Here is a 20,000-nt window from a genome sequence, read left to right on the forward strand (position 1 = left end):
TTTCCTAATTTTTTTTCCCTGAGCGCTGTTTCCCCTGTGATGCGGCTGATTGGCACCTGGCCACACCTGGTGTCAATCAGCCCAATCCTATTTACACCTGTTTTATCCTCCAGTCACTGCTGGATTATTGTCATGTATTGTCGCTCCTGTCGTGTTGTGTCATTGCAGCGTAGCGGTAAGCTATATTTGGTAGCTTTGTGTAGCTTACTGTCTTTTGTTCCCTGCTTCCGGTTTTGTTTGTTCATAGCCTAGTTTGTTATCCGCCTCGTGCGCGCTTTTTGTTTGTACCCTTTGTTTGGTTTTGTTTTAGTGTGTAAATTAAAACCATGTTTTCTTACTCAATGCCTGCCTCCATCTGTGCATCTTGGGGTTCGTCACAAACTAACTCTGACATCTTGTACACATTTCAACGGGTAAATTTCACGTTTTGGGCCTCATTATTGAGTGTCTTGTCAGTAGGCCAGTATTGTACATAGTAACACAGATACAGTATAAACCATTATTTTACTTCATCATATTAAAATGATGGGATTATGGTCGAAAAAAAAACATGCACAATTCCAAATATAATATCACATTTGAGCCAAAAAATCCAATACCTCCTCCACGGTGATGGAGGCGTCCACGTCGCCATACAAGGACCTGAATTTGGCCAGTTCCTCCTTCATGGCCTCGCTGTCCTTCGCCAGCTTGGTCAGCTTCTTGCACATGAGGGCTGACTCCTCTTTAGCAAAATGGAGTTGACATTTCAGGTCTGAGCTGTCTTCCTGCAGTGACGGAGCAGAAAAAAAACCAAAAACAACAACGCCGCTTAATCTAAATGTCACAGCTTGTAGAAAAAAAAATGTCTAGTGTTAGTGCAGATTATTTATCAAACACTGTTGTTATTTAAAGACATTTGCGGCGCCTCAAGTTGGTGGTGCTTAAAATGTTGGCATAAAAGGAAGACAGATATACTCAAAATGTTATCGTCATAAAAACAAATGGGCAATGACTGTAGTCAGCAAAGATGGTTTGCTTGATGTTTTCTAACCAATCTAGCTCAAAGTTTACACACTAAAGGTATATACCAAATTCTTTAGCAATTCAACTAAACAGCCAAAAGTTACAGTTTATTTATTTATTTCGGCAATCTTCACATACAACAAAGAACAACAACAAAAAAAGAAAAGAAAAAAAACACTCATTTGAGCAATGATTGAGCCAAAAAGGTTGAAGCAACGCTTATATAAACCTACCCCATCACAACAAGAACAAGGTTCAAAATATATAAAATCTAAAACATGCTTCACTTATATTACTTTTTTTTTTAAACAATATATAAGCAACATATATGTAGCACACGTCTCATATACACAGTTTAACATTTAAATCAAACATATACATTTGTACACTTATATATATATTATATATACACAATTTAAATTCCATATAAAGTGGTAATATATACATTTTAATATAACCTATATGTATAATTATGAAGTCATAAATTGTATTTATATACATATATATTATTGTCTTTCTAAAACAATATTTGCTCTTCTTTCTTATATTTACTAATGATAAATGATTTAAAAAGCTTTTTAAACTGGTTTATGTTGGTGCTGTGCTTTACTTCATCCTTTAAACAGTTCCATATTTTAACCCCTGCTATTGTTATACTCATTCGTTCCTGCGTTGTTCTACAATATTGGATCTTAAAAAGTAGTTAAATAAATAATGATAAATGGGTTGTACTTGTATAGCGCTTTTCTACCTTCAAGGTACTCAAAGCGCTTTGACACTACTTCCACATTTACCCATTCACACACACATTCACACACTGATGGAGGGAGCTGCCATGCAAGGCGCCAACCAGCACCCATCAGGAGCAAGGGTGAAGTGTCTTGCTCAGGACACAACGGACATGACGAGGATGGTACTAGGTGGGATTTGAACCAGGGACCCTCGGGTTGCACACGGCCACTCTCCCACTGCGCCACGCCGTCCCCGTGGCGCAGTGGGAGTTCTCCTCTTAAATTGTAATTCCCTTCTCTCTGTAAAAATCTTCTCTGTAACCCTGTTGGAAGTGAATCTTTACTTGCTTTACTTGTTACAGTTAGCTATGAACACATTTTTTTAAGTCAATACAGAAAATTTCCTGCTTTTTAAGACCGATAATGGTATTTTTTATTTTTTATTTTATTTATTTATTTATTTCTAATAATGATTTTTTTCCCCACTTTTTCTTCCGTTCTTTATTCATTTTTATTGTTTTTTTTTATTTGTATTGAATTGTATTGTAGCCAATACAGAAATGTCCTGCTTTTTAAGACCGATAATGGATTTTTATTTTTTTATGATTTTTTATGATTTTTTTTTTTTAATTTTAATAATGGGATTTATTTTTTATTTTACAACTTGAGTTTATACCAAAATGGATACATGGATGATACAGCAGAGGATTGGGAGAATTTTATGCGGTCAGAAGAAACCAAAATAGATCTTTTTGGTATAAACTCAACTGGTCGTGTTTGGAGGAAAAAGAATACTGAGTTGCATCCCAAGAACACCATACCTACTGTGAAGCATGGGGGTGGAGACATCATGCTTTGGGGCTGTTTTTCTGCTAAGGGGACAGGACGATTGATCCGTGTTAAGGAAAGAATGAATGGGGCCATGTATCGTGAGATTTTGAGCCAAAACCTCCTTCCATCAGTGAGAGCTTTGAATGGTTGACCAAATACTTATTTTCCACACTAATTTACAAATACATTTTTTAAAATTCCTACAATGTGAATTCCTGGATTTTTTCTTCACATTCTGTCTCTCACAGTTGAAGTGTACCTATGATGAAAATTACAGACCTCTGTCATCATTTTAAGTGGGAGAACTTGCACAATCGGTAGCTGACTAAATACTTTTATTCCCCACTGTACATCATGTGTTGCCTTCATTATAACACTCTTATTGGACTTTTAAAGTCATTTTGATAGAAGGCTAATATAGACACTTACATCATGTGTTGCCTTTATGATAACACTTATATAAGACTTTTAAAGTCATTTTGATAGTAGGCTAATATAGACACTTACATCATGTGTTGCCTTCATTATAACACTTATATAAGACTTTTAAAGTCATTTTGATAGAAGGCTAATATAAACACTTACATCATGTGTTGCCTTCATTATAACACTTATATAAGACTTTTAAAGTCATTTTGATAGTAGGCTAATATAGACACTTACATCATGTGTTACTTTCATAATAACACATATACTTTTAAAGTCATTTTGATAGTAGGCTAATATAGACACATCATGTGTTACTTTCATAATAACACTTATATAAGACTTTTAAAGTCATTTTGATAGTAGGCTAATATAGACACATCATGTGTTGCCTTCATTATAACACTTATATAAGACTTTTAAAGTCATTTTAATAGTAGGCTAATATAGACACTTACATCATGTGTTGCCTTCATTATAACACTTATGTAAGACTTTCAAAGTAATTTTTGATAGTAAGCTAATACAGACACTTGCATCATGTGTTGCCTTCATTATAACACTTGTATAGGACTTTTAAAGTCATTTTGATAGTAGGCTAATATAGACACTTACATCATGTGTTGCCTTCATTATAACACTTGTATAGGACTTTTAAAGTCATTTTGATAGTAGGCTAATATAGACACTTACATCATGTGTTACTTTCATAATAACACTTATATAAGACTTTTAAAGTCATTTTGATAATAGGCTAATATAGACACATCATGTGTTGACTTCATTATAACACTTATGTAAGACTTTCAAAGTAATTTTTGATAGTAAGCTAATACAGACACTTGCATCATGTGTTGCCTTCATTATAACACTTGTATAGGACTTTTAAAGTCATTTTGATAGTAGGCTAATATAGCTAATATAGACACTTGCATCATGCAGCCCTTTGAGACACTAGTGATTTAGGGCTATATAAGTAAACATTGATTGATTGATTGATGTGTTGCCTTCATGATAACACTTACAGTATATAAGACTTTTAAAGTCATTTTGATAGTAGGCTAACATAGACACATCATGTGTTGCATTCATTATAACACTTATATAGGCCTTTTAATGTCATTTTGATAGTAGGCAGACACGTACATCATGTGTTGCCTTTATTATAACACTTGTATAGGACTTTTAAAGTCATTTTGATAGTAGGCTAAAATAGCAAATATGGACACTTACATCATGTGTTGCCTTCATGATAATACTTACCTATAAGGGACTTTTAAAGTTATTATGATAGTAAGTTAATGTAGCTAACAATAGACATTTATATCATTTATAAGTCTCACCTTAAAACTCATTTGTATACTCTAGCCTTTAAATAGACCTCCTTTTTAGACCAGTTGATCTGCCGCTTCTTTTCTTTTTCTCCTCTGTCCCCCCCTCCCTTGTGGAGGGGGTCCGGTCCGATGACCTTGGATGAAGTACTGGCTGTCCAGAGTCGAGACCCAGGATGGACCGCTCGCCTGTGTATCGGTTGGGGACATCTCTACGATGCTGTTCCGCCTCCGCTTGGGATGGTTTCCTGTGGACGGGACTCTCGCTGCTGTCTTGGATCCGCTTTGAACTGAACTCTCGCGGCTGTGTTGGAGCCACTATGGATTGAACTTTCACAGTATCATGTTAGACCCGCTCGACATCCATTGCTTTGGGTCCCCTAGAGGGGTGGGGGTTGCCCACATCTGAGGTCCTCTCCAAGGTTTCTCATAGTCCTCATTGTCACTGGCGTCCCACTGGGTGTGAGTTCTCCTTGCCCTTATGTGGGTTCTTTTGAGGATGTAGGGACGGCGTGGCGCAGTGGGAGAGTGGCCGTGCGCAACCCGAGGGTCACTAGTTCAAATCCCACCTAGAACCAACCTTGTCACGTCCGTTGTGTCCTGAGCAACACTTCACCCTTGCTCCTGATGGTTGCTGGTTGGCGCCTTGCATGGCAGCTCCCTCCATCAGTGTGTGAATGTGTGTGTGAATGGGTAAATGTGGAAGTAGTGTCAAAGCGCTTTGAGTACCTTGAAGGTAGAAAAGCGCTATACAAGTACAACCCATTTATCATTTATTTATTTATGTCGTAGTGGTTTGTACGGTCCTTTGAGACATTTGTAATTTAGGGCTATATAAATAAACATTGATTGATTGATATCATAATAACACTTATAAAAGGCTTATAACTTTTTTGCAGCTCCAGACAGATTTTTTTTGGTATTTTTTTGTTCTGTGTGCCTGTTTCAACATTTCGGCTTGCCGTCCCCAGGTTTGGACAAATAAAAACAACTGCAGGCCACTCTGAAAGCCAAAGTCACTTGTTTTATTCTAGATTCAAACACGATTTGCTCCAAACCTTCAAAAAAAAAGACAACGCTGATGTAGTTTCTGCCTAATCCTACACTCCCAAAGCAATAAAGGGCAACCAAAAAAAACATGGTGTTTAATCTCCCTGGTGGAGGGAGAAAATCTCATTCATCCTGCCTGGCATCTCTGTGGGTGTGTTTGCTTTACAGCTGGTGAAGCGTTTCCAAACACATAAAAGCGAGACGCCGTTCAACACCATTTATGGCGTGCTTTGGACAAGAACAACCAATCAGGGGACCCGAGTTCCCTGGTCTGGAGACACGACACTACTCATGTTTAAGAATCATGCCTTTTAACTTAACATCCTAGTCCGGCTGTTTTTGGTTTTTTTATATCCCCGCGGTACAAACCATGTCAACAAAGACTGGGCCTGCATAAATACGACGAATGGAGGCAGACTAAAAAGAAGAAAATAAATGAGTCAAATCATTGATTTATCTGACGGATATGACACACACACTCAGGCCCGAGATAAACTGAAGGTGTCTGCTGTCAGACAACTTCAATAGTCTTCAGCCACAGAGTTTATGCCCTAGTTATCCATCCATCCATCCATTTTCTACCGCTTATTCCCTTTTGGGGTCGCGGGGGGTGCTGGCGCCTATCTCAGCTACAATCGGGCGGAAGGCGGGGTACACCCTGGACAAGTCGCCACCTCATCGCAGGGCCAACACAGATAGACAGACAACATTCACACTCACATTCACACACTAGGGACCATTTAGTGTTGCCAATCAACCTATCCCCAGGTGCATGTCTTTGGAAGTGGGAGGAAGCCGGAGTACCCGGAGGGAACCCACGCAGTCACGGGGAGAACATGCAAACTCCACACAGAAAGATCCCGAGCCTGGATTTGAACCCAGGACTGCAAGACCTTCGTATTGTGAGGCAGACGCACTAACCCCTCTGCCACCGTGAAGCCCTGCCCTAGTTATGTGTTGTCCTAATAATAATAATAATAATTAAAGCTGCAAGCAGCGTTGGTCGGGTCCGCCTTTGGCTGCTGCCCCCGAGACCCACGGCCGGATAAGCGTTAGAAGACGCCTTGGAGCCACTATTTTGAGAATCTAATGCATTGTGAAAGTAATGCAGTTGTTGTATTGAAGTGAAAATATCAAACTTCCTGTTGATTTTTGCTTAAGTATGTTAATTATCAAAATGTAGGTCTAAGTGAGACCTACATAGTGTTTTTTGTTTCATGTCTCTTTGACATTCCTACCGGAAGTTACAAGTAGTTTTGTCTGTGTTTTGGCCTACTGAAATGAGATTGTATTATTTAAACGGGGATAGCAGGTCCATTCTATGTGTCATACTTGATCATTTCACGATATTGCCATATTTTTGCTGAAAGGATTTAGTAGAGAACATCGACGATAAAGTTTGCAACTTTTGGTCGCTAATAAAAAAGCCTTGCCTGTACCGGAAGTAGCAGACGATGTGCGCGTGACGTCACGGGTTGTAGGGCTTCTCATATCCTTACATTGTTTACAATCATGGCCACCAGCAGCGAGAGCGATTCGGACCGAGAAAGCGACGATTTCCCCATTAATTTGAGCGAGGATGAAAGATTTGTGGATGAGGAAAGTTAGAGTGAAGGACTTGAAGAAGAAAAAAAAAGACGAGGGCAGTGGGAGCGATTCAGATGTTATTAGACACATTTACTAGGATAATTTTGGAAAATCCCTCCTTATCTGCTTATTGTGTTACTAGTGTTTCAGTGAGATTATATGGTCGTACCTGTACAACCTGAAGGTCGGCCCCGCACCTTTCTTCTGCACCAGTCGACGGGTGGTGGCGATGCCCATCTCGGCCCTTCGCAAGGGACCCTCTTGTGAATTGTGAATTATATTTATATAGCGCTTTTCTCTAGTGACTCAAAGCGCTTTAAATAGTGAAACCCATATCTAAGTTACATTTAAACCAGTGTGGGTGACACTGGGAGCAGGTGGGTAAAGTGTGTTGCCCAAGGACACAACGGCAGTGACTAGGATGGCGGAGGCGGGAATTGAACTTGCAACCCTCAAATTGCTGGCACGGCCACTCTACCAACCGAGCTATACCGCCCTCTTCGAAACACGATCTTTCGAAATGATCGCTGCATAATACACTGTACTTTGTGTGTGTGGTCCAATCCAACTGTGTTCGCTTGACATCTGTTCCATAGTAAAGCCTGACTGTCATCTTTCGGGAATGTAAACAATGAAACACCGGCTGGGCTGTGTTTGTGTTGCTAAAGGCGGCCGCAATACACCGCTTCCCACCTACAGCTTTCTTCTTTGACGTCTCCATCATTCATTGAAGAAATTGCAAAAGATTCAGCAACACAGATGTCCATAATACTGTGGAATTATGCGATGAAAACAGACGACTTAGAGCTGTGAACGGTGCTGGAACAAAATGTCCTCTACAATGCGTGACGTCACACGCACGTGTCTTCATACTGTGACGTTTTAGCATGATACATCCGCGCGAAATTTAAAATTGCAATTTCTTAAATTTATTGGCATGTGTTGCAATGTCAAGATTTCATCATTGATATATAAACTATCAGTTTTAAGTAGCTCCGGAGTATAAATCGCACCCCCTGCCGAACTATGAAAAAAACTGTGATTTATTATCCTAAAAATATGGTAAGTTGAATGATGCGGACACGTTTGTTACTGGGTACTGCCTTGGAGACTTTGTATCTGGAAGTAACATGCAACTATGAATATATGATACTTGTTCATATTGACAAATGTGCTGTTTTAGTCTGCAATATTGTTCACTTAAGGATAGTTAATACGTATGTCGAGCTTGTGTGCTATTTTGTGCTTAGCTGTTGCGTAGCTGCTAGCCCCAAATAGCCTAATGACTTCACTAAAATACAAGAAAAGACCTACCTTGTGTGCTTATGGGAGGACATTTAGATGTTAATTGTGGGTACAACATTTTAGATGCAAGTTGATGTATCATACATCAAATTTACGTGTAAATAATGTAAAATAGTCCAGTTGGAATATAATGTGGAATGTCCTAATAATGGTGTGACCTCGGACTATGTTAAGGTAACGTGTGGAGTTCCCCAGGGTTCGGTCCTCGGCCCTGCACTCTTCAGCATCGACATGCTGCCGCTGAGTGACGTCATACGCAAATACGGTGTTAGCTTTCACTGTTATGCTGATGACACCCAACTCTACATGCCCCTAAAGCTGACCAACACGCCGGATTGTAGTCAGTTGGAGGCGTGTCTTAATGAAATTAAACAATGGATGTCCGCTAATTTTTTGCAACTTAACGCCCAAAAAACGGAAATGCTGATTATCGGTCCTGCTAGACACGGACCTCTATTTAATAATACATCTTTAACATTTGACAACCAAATAATAAAACAAGGTGACTCGGTAAAAAATCTGGGTATTATCTTCGACCCAACTCTCTCCTTTGAGTCACACATTAAAAGCGTTACTAAAACGGCCTTCTTTAATCTCCGTAATATCGCTAAAATTCGCTCCATTCTGTCCACTAAAGACGCCGAGATCATTATCCATGCGTTTGTTACGTCTCGTCTCGATTACTGTAACGTATTATTTTCGGGTCTCCCCATGTCTAGCATTAAAAGATTACAGTTGGTACAAAATGCGGCTGCTAGACTTTTGACAAGAACAAGAAAGTTTGATCATATTACGCCTGTACTGGCTCACCTGCACTGGCTTCCTGTGCACTTAAGATGTGACTTTAAGGTTTTACTACTTACGTATAAAATACTACACGGTCTAGCTCCATCCTATCTTGCCGATTGTATTGTACCATATGTCCCGGCAAGAAATCTGCGTTCAAAAGACCCCGGCTTATTAGTGATTCCTAAAGCCCAAAAAAAGTCTGCGGGCTATAGAGCATTTTCCGTTCGGGCTCCAGTACTCTGGAATGCCCTCCCGGTAACAGTTCGAGATGCTACCTCAGTAGAAGCATTTAAGTCTCACCTTAAAACTCATCTGTATACTCTAGCCTTTAAATAGACCTCCTTTTTAGACCAGTTGATCTGCCGCTTATTTTCTTTTTCTCCTATGTCCTCCCCTCCCTTGTGGAGGGGGTCCGGTCCGATGAACATGGATGAAGTACTGGCTGTCCAGAGTCGAGACCCAGGATGGACCGCTCGCCTGTGTATCGGTTGGGGACATCTTTACGCTGCTGATCCGCCTCCGCTTGAGATGGTTTCCTGTGGACGGGACTCTCGCTGCTGTCTTGGATCCGCTTTGAACTGAACTCTCGCGGCTGTGTTGGAGCCACTATGGATTGAACTTTCACAGTATCATGTTAGACCCGCTCGACATCCATTGCTTTCGGTCCCCTAGAGAGGGGGGGGTTGCCCACTTCTGAGGTTCTCTCCAAGGTTTCTCATAGTCAGCATTATCACTGGTGTCCCACTGGATGTGAATTCTCCCTGCCCACTGGGTGTGAGTTTTCCTTGCCCTTTTGTGGGTTCTTCCGAGGATGTTGTAGTCGTTATGATTTGTGCAGTCCTTTGAGACATTTGTGATTTGGGGCTAAATAAATAAACATTGATTGATTGATGTCCTAGTGATGTCATTACGTCTTTCAAAATTAGTGCCTTCAGTTGTCTTGTGTTGTGTCTTGTCCGTGTTCCATCAATGTTTCTCTGCATGGCTAATTGTCTTTTAAGGTTTACTGGCTGCAGACATGCTATTTATCTTATTGAGCGTTAGGCTGGGAGGAGGTCGTAGTGTGTGTGTGTGTGTGTGTGTGTGTGTCACCTGTGGGCAGTGCTTCTTGTCGGGTTTGTTGTTGGTTGGCCGAGCTCCTTTTTTCTTCTGGGAGTTCTGCAAAAGAGCAAAGAGACGCATTAGTGAGACACCAACGATATATGAATATATTTAATGAAGTGTAACATGATGAGCAAAAGATATCCAGACTAATCCCGATTCAATTCAATCCACAGGCTTTCATTATAAAGTCACAATGCAGGTCTGATCATGCCTGACAAACTCCAGTCCTAGAGGGTGCAGTGTAGACTATTACAATTAACACACACAGCAAGCTTTTTTCACCACATCGCCATCTGCTGGATGAAGTGGGTAGTTGCCTTCACTTGGCCACAATGCAAGCGGACTAACAGCAAATTCCAAAACTGCACCAAAAGTTTTCTTTTGCCCATGTGTTACCTGTCCAAAATACACTTAAGTCATCTGTTAAGTGGTCTTACTCAATAATAAACAAATGTCAATGAATACATAACACTTCTTGGTGGATTTAATAGTAAATATTTAACAGAACTGAGTGGCTATCATTGTGTATGATAGCCACTCTTACACAATTAAGCTCATATATGCAGATATATATGTATATCCATTTTCTACCGCTTATTCCCTTTCGGGGTCGCGGGGGGCGCTGGCGCCTATCTCAGCTACAATCGGGCAGAAGGCGGGGTACACCCTGGACAAGTCGCCACCTCATCGCAGGGCCAACACAGATAGACGGACAACATTCACACTCACATTCACACACTAGGGCCAGTTTTTTAGTGTTGCCAATCAACCTCTCCCCAGGTGCATGTCTTTGCATATTTCTATATATATATATACACACACATACATACATACATACATACATATATATATATATATATATATATATATATATATGTATATATATATATATATATACATATATATATATATATATACATATATATATATATATATATACACACACACACATATATATAAATATATATCTATATATATATACACACACACGTGTATATATATATACATACATACACCCACATACATATATATATATATACATATATATATATATATATATATATATATATATATATATATATATATATATATATAAATGGGTTGTACTTGTTCAGCGCTTTTCTACCTTCAAGGTACTCAAAGCGCTTTGACACTACTTCCACATTTACCCATTCACACACACATTCACACACTGATGGAGGGAGCTGCCATGCAAGGCGCCAACCAGCACCCATCAGGAGCAAGGGTGAAGTGTCTTGCTCAGGACACAACGGACGTGACGAGGTTGGTACTTGGTGGGATTTGAACCAGTGACCCTCGGGTTGCGCACGGCCACTCTCCCACTGCGCCACATATACATACATATATTCACACAAAAACAACAATATATATATATATATACATACATGTATACATACATACACATTACATACATTATATATATATAAACATACACATTTTATATATATATATATATATATATATATATATATATATATATATATATATATATATATATACACACACAATATATAAGTACAAAGATACATACATACACTTTATAGGTATACATATACACATACACATTATATATATGTATATATATATATAAATAAATATATATATATATATATATATATATATATATATACATATATATATATATATATATATATATATATATACATACATACATTGGCCCTGTGATGAGGTGGCGACTTGTCCAGGGTGTACCCGCCTTCCACCAGAAAGGCAGGGTACAAAATGTGGTAGGAAATGGATGGATATATATATATATCCATCCATTTCATATATACAGTATATATATATACACATTTATGTATATATATATACACATTTATATCTATATATACATATACACACACACATATATATACCAACCGAGCTATACCGCCCAGAGAGCTTTATTTTTGAAAACCTCATGAAAACACATTTACACACACAAGTGTATGATGCTGCAGGTACTTAAACATGTTACCGTGCTCCCACTGATGGGCTAACCTGGTGCAGAAAAGCAAATAAACAACAAGAAACAAGTTGCAAAACCCGGTCCTGATTAGTAGCAGGTACAGTATAAAATCAGAGACAGTTCTTGTTTAGGAAAATGACCATATCCGCCTTCTCAGGCAGGATGTGTGAGCGTTCTGGACAGATAGTGTCTCCTGTCCAAGACAGGACACGCATTTATTTTTACTCCATGAACGCGGAGGTGCTTCATCATTTTCAACATGCACCCTCCTAAGCAGGAAACAGTCCTGTCGCACGTGTTACATTTCGCCGATATTTCATTTTTTTTAGTAAAATAAAGCCACACTTTCGACCGTCGTCGCCCTCTATCCATGCTTGACTGACTCGCTCGGCTATGCTAACACTTCCGGCAGTGGGAGCTTCTTCGTTGGTGTTCAGTGGCTTCTTCTTCCGGGTCGGCGGACTTATTATTTTTTTTCTCCGGTCGGCGGACTGGTTATCGAAACTAGGAATCGAAATTTAAACTTTAGAACAATTCCGGGAGAATCGGAAAGTTAGTCCCGGTTCCAATCGATACTCGATACCCAACCCTATGTAACACAGAGGTGAACATGCCCTTTCCCAACTACTTTGGCACGTGTTGTAGCCATCGCTCGGCTATGCTAACACTTCCGGCAGTGGGAGCTTCTTCGTTGGTGTTCAGCGGCTTCTTCGTCCGGGTCGGCGGACTTATTATTTTTTTTCTCCGGTCGGCAGACTGGGTATCGAAACTAGGAATCGAAATTTAAACTTTTGAACCATTCCGGGAGAATCGGAAAGTTAGTCCCGGTTCCAATCGATACTCGATACCCAACCCTGTGTAACACAGAGGTGAACATGCCCTTTCCCAACTACTTTGTCACGTGTTGTAGCCATGAAATTCTAAGTTAATTATTATTTGCAAAAAAAAAATTAAGTTCATCAGTTTGAACATCAAATATGTTGTCTTTGTAGTGAATATGGGTTGAAAAGGATTTGCAAATCATTGTATTCCGTTTATATTTACATCAAACACAATTTCCCAACTCATATGGAAACGGGGTTTGTAGTTTTGTCACACAGCTATTTTTGTCATTGACAGGCGTCAGTGTTTTCCAGCCAGATGTTTAGCCAACCACACCCACACAGCTGGAACGACACTTATCGAGTTACGTAGCTCCTTTGGCGCGAGTCATTGCCATGAAGACGACCGTCATCGCCGCGGCGATGTTTATCACCGGGGCAACATCGCACCAACAGGAGTCATCGCCACTGTATCACGCCCCCATCGATACCAGCTCGCTTCACAAAAGGGGAGCTAACAACAAAGAAGGGAAAGGGCCGAGGAAATCAACCAAAAAAAAAAAGCGGCTAATGAGCCGCTCTCTTCCACGCCGTCCTGGTGTCTGCTCAGCGCGTTCAGACGCTCGTAAATCACCATCCCTGCTTCATTTTACAGCCACAGGGCAAGCTTAACCTGGCTCTGTTTGTTTCCATGGCGACCAGCCACTCCGCAGCGGACAACAGCAAAAGAGGAAAATGGAGGGAGGCAAGGAAGGAAGGAAGGAAGGAAGGGAAGGACAGAAGGAGACAGAGCAGAGGTTGCTTCAACTTGTTTACTCTTTTAAGTTTCTTTTGAACATTGAAGTACAGTTCAAGTCCGATTTGCAGAGTTTAACTTGGCTGGAAAGGAGAAGGAAGAAGCAGATCATATTTAATCCGGTAAAAACTAATCACTTCCTGGGTTGAATAAGAAATATGTTAATTATATAATTTATGCATACCGTATTTCCTGGAATTGCCGCCGGGTATATAGTATGCGCCTGACTAGAATTAACGACGGGTCAAACTCGTTTCGCTAAATATTGTTTTTATTAGCGCATGTCTAGAGTTTCTGCCGGGTCAAACTCGTTTCGCAAAATAATTAGCATATGCCTGGAATTTCCTCCGGGTCAAACTCGTCACGTCACCTGTCATAATTTTCAAAATGGAGGAGGCGGATTTCAATCATTTGAAATCGCATGAAGGGAAGAAGATCAATAGCTATTAAGTAGGATTTAAGGTCCAAGCTATTGAATATGCTAAAAAGAACAGTAAGCAGCTATGTTTTATTAATATACCGTAGCTGCGTGTGTCAAATATTAGTCATTAAATGACTCCCGCCTCCTGGTGGTAGAGGCCGCTAGTGATCCTTCTTGTGACAACTCGGCTGCAGAAGAAGTGACAACAAGCAGCAAGAGTGAGCAGGGATTGTTTATTTTTTCCTCTCGCTTGCACTTTTAACATGGAGGATTACCGCCGGCTCAGGATTAACGCCGGATCAAACTCGTTTCACAAAATATTATTTTTATTAGCGCATGTCTAGAGTTTCTGCCGGGTCAAACTCGTTTTGCAAAATAATTAACATATGCCTAGAATTTCCTCCGGGTCAAACTCGTCACATCACGAGTGAGACTTCACCTGTCATCATTTTCAAAATGGAGGAGGCGGATTTCAATAATTTGAAATCGCATAAAGGGAAGAAGATTAAGAGCTATTCAGTAGGATTTAAGGTCCAAGCTATTGAATATGCTAAAAAGAACAGTAAGCAGCTATGTTTTATTAATACACCGTAGCTGCGTGTGTCAAATATTAGTCATTAAATGACTCCCGCCTCCTGGTGGTAGAGGGCGCTAGTGATCCTTCTTGCGACTACTCGGCTGCAGAAGAAGTGAGAACAAGCAGCAAGAGTGAGCAGGGATCGTTTATTTTTTCCTCTCGCTTGCACTTTTAACACGGAGGATTACCGCCGGCTCAGGATTAACGCCGGGTCAAATTCGTTTCACAAAATATTATTTTCATAAGCGCATGTCTAGAATTTCTGCCGGGTCAAACTCGTTTTGCAAAATAATTAACATATGGCTAGAATTTCCTTCGGGTCAAACTCGTCACGTCACGAGTGACACTTCACCTGTCCATCCATCCATCCATCCATTTTCTACCGCTTATTCCCTTTTGGGGTCGCGGGGGGCGCTGGCGCCTATCCTGTCATCCTTTTTAAAATGGAGGAGGCTGATTTCAATCATTTGAAATCGCATAAAGGGAAGAAGATTAAGAGCTATTCAGTAGGATTTAAGGTCCAAGCTATTGAATATGCTAAAAAGAACAGTAAGCAGCTATGTTTTATTAATATACCGTAGCTGCGTGTGTCAAATATTAGTCATTAAATGACTCCCGCCTCCTGGTGGTAGAGGGTGCTAGTGATCCTTCTTGCGACTACTTGGCTGCAGAAGAAGTGACAACAAGCAGCAAGAGTGAGCAGCGATCGTTTATTTTTTCCTCTCGCTTGCACTTTTAACATGGAGGATTACATATCTAAAATAAAACAGTTTTCTAAACTGGACTTTCAATCGAAGCAGGAGGTAATAAAGGAAGATCTCCATCGAGACAGAGAGACTTTTAAAACTGAAGAAAGATAAGGAAGACTATTGATGCTTTTGATTAGAAGGAGCTACGCATGGACTTCATTTATAAGTAAAGGTAAGACCATAATAAAGTTTTTTTTTTAATTAAATGTGCTTTTCATGATGGTATCCTTACATCACACTCAAATTTATAAGCGCATGCTTGCCTTTACTGCATGCCTTTGGTAAGCGCTGGAGTGGGAAGAGGTTTTAAATTAATAAGCGCCTTGGCGGCAATTCAAGGAAATAAGGTAATTGATCCTCTTATTCCTCTCTATATTAGAATTACAATGTCCATCCATCCATCCATCTTCTTCCGCTTATCCGAGGTCGGGTCGCGGGGGCAGCAGCCTAAGCAGGGAAGCCCAGACTTTCCTCTCCCCAGCCACTTGGTCCAGCTCTCCCCTGGGGATCCCGAGGCGTTCCCAGGCCAGCCGGGAGACATAGTCTTCCCAACGTGTCCTGGGTCTTCCCCGTGGCCTCCTACCGGTTGGACGTGCCCTAAACACCTCACTAGGGAGGCGTTCGGGTGGCATCCTGACCAGATGCCCGAACCACCTCATCTGGCTCCTCTCCATGTGGAGGAGCAGCAGCTTTACTTTGAGTTCCTCCCGGATGGCAGAGCTTCTCACCCTATCTCTAAGGGATAGGGGTACGAGAATTACAATGTTTAAACAACTATTTATCAATTTAACTACCACCTACTCAGTGTCCGTCCTGAGATCGGTAGGTCAAGAGTCCAAACACGGGCCGAGTCATACCAAAGACTCATCAAACGAGTATGACGATCCTCCTGGTAGGGGTGTATCCCTTTATGGAGGATGCCTGTGCCTGACTTTGTGTAACGTGGGGAGACTGGTGCACAGTCACCACACGATCCTTGACAGAATTGGGTCAGGATCCAATGGCATGGAGTCCAAGAGGACTGGGGACCCTTTTCTGCTGCAGCCTTCTTCCGCCATCGCAGCCAATGTAGTTGTTCTTAAATCTACCGTCGTCCGCCATTGTGGTCTACACCGTATCCCTGGCTAGGGGGCAGTCAGGTTCTAGGCCTTTGCCAAGGGGCCACCTGGGGTAACAGTAATAAAGGACTTAACCTCCTAGTGCCCCAAGACCCCGTAGAGGAGCCTCCACTGCCGGATGCACTTTAACGTCATGCCCAGGACATACCAAAGACTATAAAAATAGGACCCATTACCTCCCTGCTTGGCACTCAGCATCAAGGGTTGGAATTGGGGGTTAAATCACCAAAAATAATTCCCGGGCGTGGCCACCGCTGCTGCTCACTGCTCCCCTCACCTCCCAGGGGGTGAACAAGGGAATGGGTCGAATGCAGAGGACAAATTTCCCCACAACTAGTGTGTGTGTGACAACCATTGGTACTTTAACTTCAAATTTAATACACATTGAGCACAGGAAGTGAACAAACTTTTCGGACATGTTGTAACAGCAAACTGTAAATATGTAATGTGTCATATTGTAACTGTGGCCCTCAATGAAACAAGTTCTACAGCCCTGGTCTAGTGGGGCAGGCCAAAGTTAAGTCGGAGAAAATGCAGTCTAAGCTGGTAGCAAATGCGTCACGAACTGGTACCGGTCCCCGGACCGGTGGTTGAGGACCACTGATGTAGACCACAAGGAAGTGTTTGCAATGTAGAAAATAAATCAGACTATGATCTCTTTAAAACTGTCATGCTTGCCCCTGACAGTTTGTTTGTGTTTTAGTTTTTCCTCTGTGTGTGTAGTACTTCCTGTAAACGCTCTTATTTTGTCTGTTTCCTGTGTTTCTCCCTGAGTGCTGTGTCCCCTCAGCTGGGGCTGATTGAAACCTGGCCACACCTGGTGTCAATCAGCCCGATTCCTATTTAGACCTATCTTCCCATCCAGTCAGTGCTGGATCATCGTCGATGTCACTTCCGTATTGTCGCTCCTGTCGTGTCAAGTCATTGCAGCGTAGCGGTAAGCTATATTTCGGTTTCTGTTTGTAGCTTACTGTTTTTTGTTCCCTGCTTCCGTTTTGTTTTCATTCGACAAGTAACGACTTCTGTTTTCTTGCTCGCTACCCGGTAGCTTCAATGCTAAGCTCCTTTTATTTTCTAGCTCCAATGCTTGCTCTCTTTGTTGGTTATCCGCCTAGTGCGCGCCTTTTGTTGTACCCCTTTGGTTTGTTCTTGTTTTGGTATCTTTATTAAATCATGTTTTCTCACTCCATGCCTGCATCCTGGGGTTCGTCACAAACTAACTTGGACAAAAACAGTACAGTCAATTTATAATAAGCTCTGAGTGAGTGCGTTTACTGCCATCTAGTGCCTGCTTTTAACTTGGTTTGGTTAAAAACGAGTAAAACATCAATAGAGTTTTGAAACAGCTGAAATCCTGTGACTTTTAAGGTGGATGTTTCAAGGAAGAAATCCCAACTTGACTCAATGTGACTGAACAAAAATAAACCTCAAAACATTGCAACATCTGCCACAACTTTGGGGGAAAAAAAAGCTGCCACAAATTTGGACATTTTCGTCCACAACAATCACAGAAAAAGCCCATAAAATCCTGGAGGGACTGATTATTACCTAGCCTTTTTTTTCTCTTCACATTTGCCAGCGTCTCCGCCCTTCCTGCGTTACCGCCCATTCTCTGACTCCCTGCTTGCATCATATTTTCCTTTTCCATTCCTCTATAATTTTTGGCCGCAACACCACTTTTTAAAGGCCTACTGAAATGAGATGTTCTTATTTAAACGGGGATAGCAGGTCCATTCTATGTGTCATACTTGATCATTTCGGGAAATTGCCATCTTTTTGCTGAAAAGATTTAGTAGAGAACATCGACGATGAAGTTTGCAACTTTTGGACGCTAATAAAAAAGCCTTGCCTGTACCGGAAGTAGCAGACGATGTGCGCGTGACGTCACGGGTTGTAGGGCTCCTCACATCCTCACATTGTTTACAATCATGGCCACCAGCAGCAAGAGCAATTTGGACTGAGAAAGCGACGATTTCCCCATTAATTTGAGCGAGGATGAAAGATTTGTGGATAAGGAAAGTTAGAGTGAAGCACTAAAAAAAAAAAAAAGGTGACGGCTCCAGGCGGCAGTGGGAGCGATTCAGATGTTATTAGACACATTTACTAGATAGATAGATAGATAGATAGATAGTACTTTATTGATTCCTTCAGGAGAGTTCCTTTAGGAAAATTACAATTCCAGCCACAGTGTACAGAGTTGAGATCATCCATCCATCCATTTTCTACCGCTTATTCCCTTTCGGGGTCGCGGGGGGCGCTGGCGCCTATCTCAGCTACAATCGGGCGGAAGGCGGGGTACACCCTGGACAAGTCGCCACCTCATCGCAGGGCGAGTTGAGATCAATTTAAATAAAAGTGAAAAGTAAATAATGGGGGTTTAAATGGAAACAAAATAGAGAAATATTACAATAACAATAAAAACTAAAAAGCAACAATGGGAATAACAATATAACAGTAAAATAAGAATATAACAAGACAAAGTAGGCAGTAGTGACCATGTTATGAAAACGTATTGCACTGTTAATGTTTTGCATCCCCTGTCATCCTAGTACCCCCCGCCCCCCGCCCCAGAGAGGAGTTGTACAGTCTAATGGCGTGTGGGACAAAGGAGTTTTTGAGTCTATTAGTCCTGCACTTGGGATGAAGCAGTCTAGAACTGAACAGGCTCCTCTGGCTACTGATAACACTAGGATAATTCTGGAAAATCCCTTAACTACCTATTGTGTTACTAGTGTTTTAGTGAGATTATAGTCATACCTGAAAGTCAGAGGGCTGCGGTGAGAGAAGCCAATGGAGGAGCCAAGATCACAGCTGCCTTTTTAACAACTGCAAGAGGAGGTCTCATAATGCACTGAAGTCTCCGGTAAGAGCCGACTTAATATCACAATTGGTTGACAGGTGGTAGAAAAACATGTTCGCTTGACCGCTCTGTGTTAAAGCTTCACAACAAACAAAGAAACACCGGCTGTGTTTCGGTTGCTAAAAGCAGCTGCAATCCACCGCTTTCCACCAGCAGCATTCTTCTTTGACGTCTCCATTATTAATTGAACAAATTGCAAAAGATTCAGCAACACAGATGTCCAAAATACTGTGTAATTATGCGATGAAAAGAGACGACTTTAGCCATGAGTGGTGCTGGGCTGAAATGTCCGCTACAACCAATAACGTCACAAGCACGTGTCAACATTCCGCGATGTTTTCAACAGGATACCTTGCGGGAAATTTAAAATTGCAATTTAGTACACTTAAAAAGGCCGTATTGGCATGTGTTGCAATGTTAATATTTCATCATTGATATATAAACTATCAGACTGCATGGTCGGTAGTAGTGGCTTTCAGTAGGCATTTAAGAGCCCTTTATCACCACGT

At 41.1% G+C, this 20,000-nt stretch overlaps 1 protein-coding gene across 1 annotated transcript in view; it reads right to left on the bottom strand.

Moving 5' to 3' along the window:
- Positions 1-20,000, bottom strand: part of LOC133555229 (protein SOGA1-like) — a 229,333-nt gene that overhangs the window by 82,492 nt on the left and 126,841 nt on the right. Inside the window, 2 exon segments of the mRNA XM_061904825.1 lie at positions 600-767; positions 10,148-10,213. Coding sequence (XP_061760809.1) covers positions 600-767; positions 10,148-10,213 — 234 coding nt within the window.

This window comes from Nerophis ophidion, linkage group LG06 (genome assembly GCF_033978795.1).
Source record: "Nerophis ophidion isolate RoL-2023_Sa linkage group LG06, RoL_Noph_v1.0, whole genome shotgun sequence".
Lineage (NCBI taxonomy): Eukaryota > Metazoa > Chordata > Actinopteri > Syngnathiformes > Syngnathidae > Nerophis > Nerophis ophidion.